This window comes from Primulina huaijiensis, chromosome 12 (assembly GCF_012295235.1).
Source record: "Primulina huaijiensis isolate GDHJ02 chromosome 12, ASM1229523v2, whole genome shotgun sequence".
Taxonomy (NCBI): domain Eukaryota; kingdom Viridiplantae; phylum Streptophyta; class Magnoliopsida; order Lamiales; family Gesneriaceae; genus Primulina; species Primulina huaijiensis.
The window spans coordinates 16,806,508-16,818,264 of NC_133317.1; the positions used below are offsets into that span (position 1 = coordinate 16,806,508).

The 11,757-nt window shown below is 35.3% G+C and overlaps 1 protein-coding gene and 1 pseudogene across 1 annotated transcript; both read right to left on the minus strand.

Annotated features, from left to right (window-relative positions):
• Nucleotides 1-1,006: 1,006 nt before the first annotated feature.
• LOC140989255 (6-phosphogluconolactonase 3, chloroplastic-like) lies at nucleotides 1,007-2,819 on the minus strand (annotated as a pseudogene).
• Nucleotides 2,820-5,604: 2,785 nt separating this feature from the next.
• Nucleotides 5,605-8,148, minus strand: LOC140990328 (probable 6-phosphogluconolactonase 4, chloroplastic). The gene is made up of 3 exons (XM_073459956.1): nucleotides 7,645-8,148; nucleotides 7,356-7,491; nucleotides 5,605-6,161 (listed from the first exon to the last, which is right to left on the minus strand). The coding sequence occupies exons 1-3, from the start codon at nucleotides 7,986-7,988 to the stop codon at nucleotides 5,697-5,699; spliced, it is 945 nt and encodes a 314-aa protein (XP_073316057.1). The 5' UTR covers nucleotides 7,989-8,148; the 3' UTR covers nucleotides 5,605-5,696.
• Nucleotides 8,149-11,757: the final 3,609 nt, after the last annotated feature.

Here is an 11,757-nt window from a genome sequence, read left to right on the forward strand (position 1 = left end):
CTTAATCTTTAAAGAATCTCTTTAACAAACTTTTAAAACTTATTACTTTTGACCTATCATAGCGGAACCGAATCAAATTCGAATTATGAGACAAAGGTTATCAGACGATTCAGAGCAAATCAGAAACAATTCAGAACAAGCACAACACTGTTACGCATCTCATTTCTATGGTTAAATTGTCCACAATATGTTAGTCCTCTAAGGGATGATGCCAGAACATAGTTTTATACCTACTGATGGGGGCCAGACAGAACATAGTTTTATACCCACTGATGGGGGCCAGACAGAATTACAATTATCGTCTCATTTCAAATCAATTTGTAACAGTGCATCACAGAATTAAATACCTTTGAAGAAATCTCAAACTGATCTAACAGTTATCGTATCTATATAATTATTCTTACTAATCTGAAAATAATCTCCTAAGTTTTTACTTTATCTTTAGATTTTTTTACACAATAACACAATTAAACAAACAAAAATTTTAATTGCTTAACACAAAAAAATTCAATGTAATGTGCAAAATATTATTTTAGTGATAATTTTTTCCTACATGGTAAAAAAATAAAAATGTGAATTAAATGCATGCATGCAGTGCTATTTGATCCAATACGGCAATACGACACTAAATATTTTTATTCTGAGCTCTGGTATTTTTACTCCAAAGACTTGAAAAGTTTGCTAAGGTTTCTATTTCGAAATATAATTCAAATTTGAAGTTTGATTCATCGTATACAAGAAGTTTAATATTTACGGCATAGTGTTTCTCCTACGGAAATTTGAGAAATCAGATTTAACCCTACCCCAAAAAAATTATCCGGCATTGTGTTTCTAATACAAAAGTTAAAAACGAAATGCTTCGAAGATAGAAACGAAGAACCTCGCTTCAAGATAAACTAGTTCCATGCTGTTAGTATGAAAATCATTGCAAAAGATATCAAATTCAATGTCCAAGGAAATAACTCTTACCACAAGTGCACTACCAAGATTTTGAAGTTGAACAAAAATCATATAGGATATTATTAATTTAAATTTAATCATTACATAGAACACGGCTCAAATCTAGCTTCCAGCATACATTTTAATGGATGGAAGAGCTGATAGAGCAGAGAATACGATTATTGCGGTAACTGAACCAGCCCAAGTTCTACTGCATATTTGGGGTGGATCATCCTTATTAATAGATCAAAGTCTACAAAATCTAAAGTTTCGAAGCAGCATCCTGGTCCAAGAACCATGTCAATTCCCCTTCAGCTGAAACTTCAGTAACAGGCAGGGGAGTTGAATCCGGAGTATGGCCGTTACCCAATGCAATTTTCACAGTATTGGCTAATTCAGCCCAGTGACCACCATTGCAATCTCTGAAGCTGAGTTAATCACAGGAAATGTGAACGTTATCCTCGGTGGAGGTGGTTTGGGAGAGTCAGTAATGAAGGTGACCCAACGCTTCTTTTCATAGCGTTGGTGACGGGTAGGGAATAGTGAGGCTACATGTCCATCTGGTCCCATTCCTAGGAGCATAAGATCAAATTTTGGGAACCCACTAGCATCTGAAATGGGTAGAATTTTGCTCTCAACCAGATGTCTGAGACGTTCCTCGTAATCGTCTGCTGCACACTCTGGAGACTTCTTGTCGTTGATGGCATAAATGTTGCTGGAAGGAATTGGTACCTACCGGAACCAATAAAAATCGAGGCAACTTTCATGGTTGTGGAAAGGTTCAAAAATTTTCATAAACAAGGACTTTTATCATAACTTCATTTTGCTATCCTTCTATTATCATCCCAGATTCCAAAAGTTTCCGTTCTTCTAATTTGATAATTATTCAGAAATCTAAAAATACATAAAATTTAAACGTTTCAGATAATAATACATAAAATTTAAACGTTTCAGATAATAATAATAACAAAAAAAAAACCCATGAATTTCACTTACTTTCGAGAAAAAACCAAGCTTGGCAAGCTTGTAATTGCTATCATCATGATCCAGGGGAACTACTCTCTCATCCACCCAAAAAATCAGCCATTTCGACCAATCAACTGAATCCCTATACGGAATCTCCACTAGCTTCCTGAGATTCCAAAATTAAATGCCACAAATCATGGAATATCATTTTTAGCTTGTCAAAAGAAAGAAAGACATCAAGAAAACAAACATGTAAATTTGTGGAAAATTTGTAAAATAGCATCGATCAACCGTTTAATTAGAAAATCCCGTGGTTAGAAAACAAAATACCTCGTAAATTAATAATATGTGATAGATTTTCATTTCAATTTTATTTTCCTGACATCTTTACCGATAAAATTTCCAATCTAAAACATATTTTCATCAAACTTTTTCACTTCATCCAACTGAAGAAAAATCTATACGCAGCATGCTAATTTTTCCGGAAAAAAAATCGCGGAAAAATCTCGCCTTTACTGTTTTCACCCTTCCTCTACACTAGAACAAAAATGGAAAAATAACATTTGATTAAATTTTCATGTTCCAATTTGTCGAACAGTTGGCGGGCACGACAAAGAATAATAAAATGATATTCACCTGAGCGTTTCGATCAGAGTGCCGCCGGAGAGAACAACAGAGAAAGAACCTTTTTGTTTGATAAACTTTTCGGAGAGATCGGCAATGTATTCCGCCAGAGCAATGGCCACATCATCCTCGGAATCGAATTTCAGTATTTTTTTCGTGTTGGTTTTCACCGGAGCAGCTGAAGCCATGGATACCAAAAGGGCTATGAATTTAGCCAAAATGAAGGACAGAAAAATTATCATGCACGTGTTATAATAGTACTCCATGTTGATGCAATTTGGGTCTTCCGGGCTTGGAGTTCAGGCCCAATATTTATAGGCCCGTTTAGCTTCAAAGTTACTACTTACTAATTCGGTAATAATTATAATTAGGGCTCAAATCTACTTTATCTTTACTTCTTTATGATTTTTATTCATTTATATTTTAAGTCCTCTATACGGTTTAAATTTCAATTTTAATTCAAATTTTTTTAAAAAAAATAACTTTTAGCCATTTTCCATGTATTACCAATGCGTCTCAAACACTTTTATGTAAAAAAGAAAACCTAGAATTATAAAATAAATGACAAAATCATATAAAAAAATCGAAATAGAAGACTAAAATTCAATTTTTAAACACAAAGGAAGAAAAAACAATTTTTCTAAAAATTAATAAACAAGGATGGGCAAGCAAGGCACATTCCTTTCGGGATGAACAAGAGAGTTGTATTCCATACTCCCAAGCATTCAACATTCCTTTCCATCCATTTCCCACTAATGCTTCGTAATGTCGTATTGTTGGAATATTTTTAGTTTGCAATCTTGATTTTAATATTAACAAAACTTGTTATTTTGTTACTAATGATTTATCGAAGTGCGCAGAAAGTTGAAACTGATCAGACTTCGAACTGATTAGTTATCGAGTCAAAATTGAAGCTTTCAAGAAGCAAACTGAAAGTGCCAACTGATTGCCCAAACTAAACCAGTCCAACTGAAGCATCAATAACAGTTCCACTGATTGTTCAATCGATAGGTGGTTCAACAGAAGACCTTCAGACGTCCGACGAGTCAACTGATCTCACCGTACCAGTTCCAGACCAGTTCAGAACATCAGTTAGGAATCAATTAGTTTGCATAACACGACAAGCTTACCTAAGTGGATTCTAGCTGTGCACAAGGGTACAAAAGCAATTGTACGATCATAGTACAATAATGGACGTTGCAGAAAAGCTTAAAGTCAAAATATTCCAGAATGGCTGTTGGAAAAGTCGAGACACAAAAGGGGAGGATTAAGTTCTTGAAGGAGAACTTTTTTATCCCTCAAACTGAATTTTTTTTTTGGTTAAAAGTTTTTTTATTCTCACAAAAGGGAAGAATCATTTTTAAATTAATCAGTTTTACTTTAAACTAATCAGTTTTACTTTTTAAAATTTTATTTAAAATCGCTTTAATTGCTCAAGTTTTGAGATCATAAAAAAGAATGAGATTGTTGGAACATTTCATGTTCGCGATCTTAATTTTGATGTTAACAAAACTTGTTATTTTGTCACTAATGATTTATCGAAGTGCGCAAGAAGCTGAAACTGATCAGACTTCGAACTGATCAGTCACCGAGCCAAAACTGAAGCTTTCGAGAAGCAAACTGAAAGTGCCAACTGATTGTCCAAACTGAACCAGTCCAACTGAAGCATCAATAACAGTTCAAATGATTGTTCAATTGATAGGTGGTTCAGCAGAAGACCTTCAGAAGTCCGGCCAGCTGATGAAGAGTTCAACCGATGAAGAGCCCAACTGGCTAGTTCAACTGAATAAGTGGAATCAGTTCAGCTGATGAGTCAACTGATCTCACCGTACCAGTTTCCAGACCAATTCAGAGTATCAGTTAGGAATCAATCAGTTTGCAGAACACGACAAGCTTACCTAAGTGGATTCCAGCTGTGCACAAGGGTACAAAAACAATTGTACGATCATAATACAATAATGGATGTTGCAGAAAAGTTTAAAGCCAAAATTTTCCAGAATGGCTCTCGTAAAAGTCGAGACACAAATTTCAAAGAACACATTCAAGCTGCAACGGATACAATTATTGAGTCTCACTGTACGATCAAGTTTCCCGCCTATAAATAGAAGATGAAGATCAGTGAGAAGTAAGCGAGAAAACAAAAGAGAAAAGAAAAGACAGACATATTGCATATCAATTTACAAGAAAGCAATCAGCCCAATCGAGAGAATACACCAAAGTTATATCGTCTTAGTTTAGAAGCTTATTTCTATCAGTGTGTGAGAATATCTTCCCATTGTATTCACCGTTCAGTTCTCACACATACCACCACTCACAAATACAGAGAGTTGAGCTTATAGAATAGTCGAATGGCTCGTGCACAAAGAAGTAAAATTTGTGTATGTAATATTTGACACATAGACGTTAAACAAGTGTTGGCTGAAAGGTGTTGTCTTCAGTCTAGGCTAAGAGTTCAATTAGGCAGTAGAGTAAGTCCTAAGCTGAGTGGGTTTGTACAATAAATCAAGCACTTCTAGTGGATCTACCCAAAGTGGTAGAAAGGGTGACGTATTAGCAGTTGAAGTCTCCGAACATCCACAAACATATCTTGTGTTATTTTTGTTTAACTGTTGTTTTTGTACTTAACTGATTTGATTTCAGCTGATAACAGTTCAGTTTTGTCCATAACTGAACTGATATAAACCAGAACTAATCCCATGTAATTTTCAGTCATTTAGTTACACAAGATATAAAACATATCAATTTTCTTAACGAAAGATTACTTCGATTATTTTCCGCTTGACATAAAACAAAACTCGATCTAATTCATCGATGTATATATTCTTAAAACACGAGCTATTAAAACTCATGGAGAATATTGTATTTTAAACATTTCATATGTGTTAGAACTGATCCATCACATATATTTTACTTGGGGGATGAACAAAACATGTCACAAACAGAAATTCCATTCGTTAAATGTAGAGGTCTCATGCATGCATTAAATTTGGAGCAATGGTGAAGCACAAGCAATAGTAGGCATGCTTAACGGACTTTGGACGGGAACCGGTACGTAGCCCGGAATTGGTACAGGTATGACCGCAACACCACACAAAAGATAATACTTTATTTTCAGTCAAAAGGGGTATCTATCACACTTTTTCTTTTTGATACATAGCAACATAACTCTATATCTTTGAAGCTGCACCCTTGTCTAAAAACCAAGTCAACTCCCCTTGGGGTGCGACCAGCTGCACGGGCAGCACCTCAGAATTCGAAACATCCCCAAGTGCTGAATACACGGCTGATGCCTTGCCCACACCTGCCACGACCAGTGCAACGTGTGCCGAAGAATTAATGACCGGAAGAGTGAAGGAAATCCGTTCAGGAGGAGGTTTAGGGGAATCCTTGATGAATGAAACCCACTTCTCTTTTTCTTGAACAAGAGGATGCCCCGGAAACAAAGAAGCAATGTGCCCATCAGGGCCCATACCAAGTAGCATAAGGTCGAATTTGGGGAACATAGTACCCTCTGAGTTTTCGATTACTTTGGATTTCACCAAATGCCTGAGGCAGGTCTCGTAGTCATCTGCTGCACCCTCGGCTGACAAGGCGTCGTTTATGGCATACACGTTACCGACAGGAATTGGAATCTGCAATAGGACAAGTATAAGGAAAGAAAATCACACAAAGTTATTTTAGTATATCTCGAGTTTCAAGCATGAAGAGAAGTGTTTCCATCAACATATATATCATGAATGAGTGAAAATTCATACTCTCACACAAAGTTATGCAGTATATCTCGAGTTTTACGTATGAAGATACGTGTTTATGTCAACATATATATCATGAATTGAGTGAAAATTCATACTCATGCACCAGTAAAAATTCATACTCATGCACCGGTAGAATATATTCTTTGGAATAAGAGAAATCACATTATTTTACAAAGACATTACTTTTTTGTAGATATGACAGAAAATGAAAGTATAGAGCAACTCCAATCTCTGAAATACCGGTAAACATAATTTAAAACACAGTTATTAAAAAACACACAATCGACTGCCATAAGATTTTCAACCCAGACAGTTTTTTACTCTATCCTGTTTGTCAGGGCAGGAAATGCTTTGACAACTCCACAAATTGAAAACCATGATATGCAATAAATCATCAGATGGCACAATGCATGAAGTGGTAAACTGTTGATGAGCAAGAATGATAAATATTGATCAAGGATCAGGAATATATGAGGCATGAAATTTCCATGCATTCCTGATGCTATTTACTTTCATAACCAATCATACACAAAATCTGTACACGTACAAGACAAGGCAAGACACAAGACGACTATCATGAACTAACAGTTGATTTCAAATAAACGTTGATTATTGTCCCACGCAAAAATCATAACGAGTGAACACCCACAAATTCGAGGCCCTTAATCACTTGCATCACCCACCCGTCCATAGGCACGTTATTGGAGGTATTAAGACAATGTTTCCTGAAGATATATCATTTTCACATCTTATGTTTCCTGAAGATACATCAGTTTCAAATCTTACTCAGCATAAATGAACATTCATCAATCAACTCTAACTAAAGCCAACTGCTGTGAGTTTCTCTCCATCACACTTACTGCACGAACTTTAGGTGAAAAACATAATCAGTCCTATTTTAATTTCTTTTTTCAAGTTTCATGGATCACACCGAATTCCATTAGTCCAACACAAAAATAAAAATAAAAATTCAAGTTTTTCACAAGAATCAAAAGCACCAAATCTAATGCTACTATATGATTATCTAAGCACATTTTCTGAATACAAAGACAAGTACTTTATGCACAATACCTTGGACAGAAAATCATTGTACGCGAGGAAGTAATTGCTATCAGGATGATCCTTGGGCACCACTCTCTCATCCACCCAAAACACATGCCATTTCGACCAATCCACCGAATCAATGTAAGGAGGTTCCAGCAATTTCCTTCAATCCCATCGCCATAATTCAAGAAACAAAAAATATATAAACTATTGCTCTGTTTCAAACTACTCGAAACAACGAAAGTAGCAATCACAATCAATCACTCAAGAACTCATAAAGTAGCTGCACAACAGATAAGATATGGTGTTTAATTACCTGAGAGACTTAACAAGAGAACCGCCGGACAGAACAACGGTGAAAGAGTCTCTCTCTTTGGAAATTGCACTACATAGATCGGCAGTGTGCTTCGCAAGCGACACTGCCAGCTCCTCCTCAGACTCAAACACTTGGACTTTCCCTTTGCTCTTCGGAGTCACGATATCCGCCATCGATGCCTTCGTTCTGTATCTCAAATCAGCAGACTTTATTCTGATCGATCTGAATTGGGGCTTCGAGGCCAGAAATGGTGAAGTCAACGGGATGCAGGGCGACGATCGGGGAGAGAAAGAGTTCGGTAGCTTGCAGGTTTTAGCGTAGACAGATTGTAAGGAAGAAGCCATGGAATCTGCGCAGCATATATAGAGAGATGAAGGTCACCGGCAACAATGGAGGTAGGTGGCGTTTGACGGTGGGTGGAGTGGCACGTGGGTGTTCTACAACGTCGGTATCTTATTCGATTTGTTTGGTTGGGCCCAATTCGATAAAGTTATAATGCACAAACATTAGAAAAAAATAAAGAATATTCGATTGAAGCTTACAATTACAATTGAAAGTATTTGTAGGCTTTGTTTGCAAGAATGTGTATTGACACAAAAGGATGAAACTTCATCTTTCAAAAATCAAGGTAATCTTAAAGAAATAATAAAGCTTATTAAAAAAAAATAGATGTTAACATCAATAATATTGTTTTAGAAAAATTGCCAAAAAATGCAAAGTATATATCATTAGACATTCAAAAAGATATTTTCGCATATTATTGTTGAGAAAGTGAGAAAAGAAATATGCGAGGAGGTTGGGAGTGCAAAATTTTGTTTTTGGTTGATGAAGCTAAAGACATATACGACAAAGAGCAGATGGCTATTGTGTTGAGATTTGTCGATCGTGAAGGGTTATTGATGGAGCCTTCTTTGATATTGTGCATGTTTTGACCCCACTACGGCAAGACTGAAAAAATAAATATGTAACGTGCTTCTTCGACATGAGTTACATATCAAAGATATTCAGGGTCAAGGATAAGATGGAGCTAGCAATATGTTTGGATCATGGAACGTACTGCATGCTCTTTTTCTGAAGGATTCTCCTCAAACATATTATGTACATTGTTTTGCACATAGACTTCAATTGATGTTGGTAGCGGTTGCTGAAAAAGAGAGTTCTATTTGGATATTTTTCTCAAATTTGAATTCTATTTGTAATTTGATTAAGGCAACTCCAAAACATTACACTAAGTTGCAATCCGCCTAAGCTATTGAAATTGCAAATATGGTAGCTACTGGTATTGGTGAGACAGGTTCTAACATTAATCATATGATTTCTCATAAATAAAATTGAGTTCTCATTTGATTTTTCATTAATCATTTCATTTCTCATTTGTTTGCAACAAAGGAACTGGCCCTAATCAGATTGGTGCCTTGCATCGAGCTAGCAAGACGCGTTAGAGTTCTCATTTTGAGTCTATTTGAAATATGATAGATATGTACAAATATGTGATTATCGTGGTTGAGCACACGGTGGAATGGGGGAAGCTACATGTTCTTTGATTACACTTAGATAATTTGATTTCATATTTATCTTATATTTAATACATGAGATTAATGGGGATCATATATTTGCTTTGTCGAGCATTTCAAGAGAAGTCTTTAGAAATTTTAAATGCAATGAATTGGTCTCAACTACCAAAGCTTTATTTTATAGTTTGAGATATGAAGGTTATAATATTCTTATTGTAAGGTCCAAAATATAATGTAATCCAAATGCATGCAAATCTAAAGTATTAGAAAAAATGTTTAATTAATTGTTTTAAATGCATTAAATGCATGTTTAAGACATGATTATATATTTTATTGAATGATTTACTATATTGCATGAAATATGGCTTTTAGTATCATCCGATGCTCGAACGAGGAACGGAGACTAGGGACTGTTTAAAGAAATATTTTTTTATAAAATAATTATTTTTAATTATTTAATATATAATGTAATTTTCGAAAATAGGGTATTTTAGGATATTTTTAAATGTCGAGTCATATTTTAAACCGATAATCGATTTTTGACAAAATTAAAGACTTTTTGAGGGATCGAGTAATATTTTTGAAAACTTATCAAAATAAAATATTTTACGTGCGTGTTATTGGGCCTGTTTTAGTAGGATTTTGGGCCTAAGTTGCTACTCTTGTAAATAGTAGAATTTAGGGCTTTTTTCTTTCATTATTTTCACTCAAAACCCTAGCTCCCTCCCCCACTCCCTCACGGTAGCGCGCGCACACACACACACACACATATCAGAAAATTTGGCCAGATTTTCAAGGATGTTTCGTAAGGAACGTCGTCCCGGCCCTCGGTGTTCGTCTCTCGCATCGTTTGTGTACTTTTTAGAGCGTTTTGATGCAAAGGCACGTCATATACCTTATTTTTTTTTATCGTTCACACCATATTATGTATTTTTTATTGATCTTGTATGATGCGCGATAGATCTACCGATTTATGTACGTTTTGAAGGGTTACGCATGGAAAAATCTCTTTTTCTTCACTTGATTCTCACGTTTTTTGGCATGGTTTGAAGGGGATGCCAGATTTCGGTGTTTAGGGGTCGAATCACAACATGTTTGAAGGTGTTTAAGTACTAGAATCAAATCTGTATCAAGCCATGTAGAGGGTCGATCGGATCGTAGGTTTTTGGGGTCGTTTTTTGCTCGATCGGGTAAGGGAAGAGGGAAAACATGCATGGGCCCGATCTGAGCCATGGTTCAGACCCTGGTGAATCTAGGTGGAGGCTTTGGATGGTCCATGGGTTGCTGGTTGTAGTGTGTGGCTTGGATCGAGAGGGCAGAGTTATGCGATGGCCATGCTTGGCGCGTTTTGGGTGAACCATAATGTAAGGGCTGGCAGGCCAGGGCGAGGTCGGTACAGGAGGGTTCAGTCTTTTCCTAGGAGGGTCTGGTTCAGGTTTGGTCTGGGCTGGTTGGGGCTAGGGTCGAGCATATGGCTCGGTAGTAAAGCAAGGGTTTTGGCCGTTTTATGCATAAAATTCCAGCAGGTTTTTGGGCGTCTTTCGAGGGTCTTAGTCGGTTTGAATTGAGTTGGATAAGGTCTTGTTAGGTGTTATTAAGCCCTAGTTAAAGTTTGGTTAATTTTCGAGTTGATTCGGGTTAAAACCGGGACACCGGTCCAAGTTTTAAAATGAATTATGGGACTGTTGTCACTTTGATTGTTGCACTCCCAAGAGCAGGTTGTCCACAAGTAGTATAATTCGGTGAGTTCGATATCGTATCCACAGGGAAGCTAAGATATTTACAAGTCCACTACAATGTCTTTTTGTTTTGTTTTTGTTTTTGTTTCTTTCTAATTTTAATTGTTTGAATCTTTAATGAGTAAATTTTAATTGTTCAAATTTTAATTTAAGTAGTTGAGATTAAAGGATCCACTCTTGGTATTTTAATAAAGTTAACATTAACGAACAATATTGAAATCCACTTAATAAAATGGTTCCAATATATTAAATAATCATATTTATATTATGTTATAAATTATTATCTTATAAGTATATAATATATACCAAAACTTATAAATGTGGTCAAGTATTTATTGTGCTATATATATTTGTAAACACTAAATCAAGGTTCCACTTTAAATGGTTGGTAAAACCAAACAAACATTTAAATGGTACCAATAAATTAATACTATGATATATTCATATATAATAAATCAAGGAATCCAAGTTAAATGGTTGGTAAAACCAAACTAACATTTAAATGGTTCCAAGAATTTAATATTATAATATATTTATATATAATAAATCAAGGCATCCACTTTAAATGGTTGGTAATACCAAACTAACATTTAAATGGTTCCAAGAATTTAGTGTAACATATAGCAACAATAAATCAAAACTCCCACTTATAAGTAGGGTATAAAAATGCTTAAAGAAATAAATATAACATAAACAATAAATAATGATTAAATAATATAAAACATAGATTCTTACCTTTTAATAACCTTATTATCATGCCAAGAGTTTCACCTTATCATCTCAACTTTAGGAAGTTAGCTATTCATTATTCAAAGTGTAAAACTTTGAATATGAAATTAACATGCTAATTGTATTTAAAT

Bases quoted from the DNA above. Each gene is read 5' to 3' on its own strand.
- LOC140990328 (XM_073459956.1), bottom strand. From the start codon at position 7,988: ATGGCTTCTTCCTTACAATCTGTCTACGCTAAAACCTGCAAGCTACCG. The intron at 7,492-7,644 runs GTAATTAAACAC...ATGGGATTGAAG, and splicing joins TCTCTTGTTAAGTCTCTCAG to GAAATTGCTGGAACCTCCTT. The intron at 6,162-7,355 runs GTATTGTGCATA...GTCCTATTGCAG, and splicing joins ACAATGATTTTCTGTCCAAG to ATTCCAATTCCTGTCGGTAA.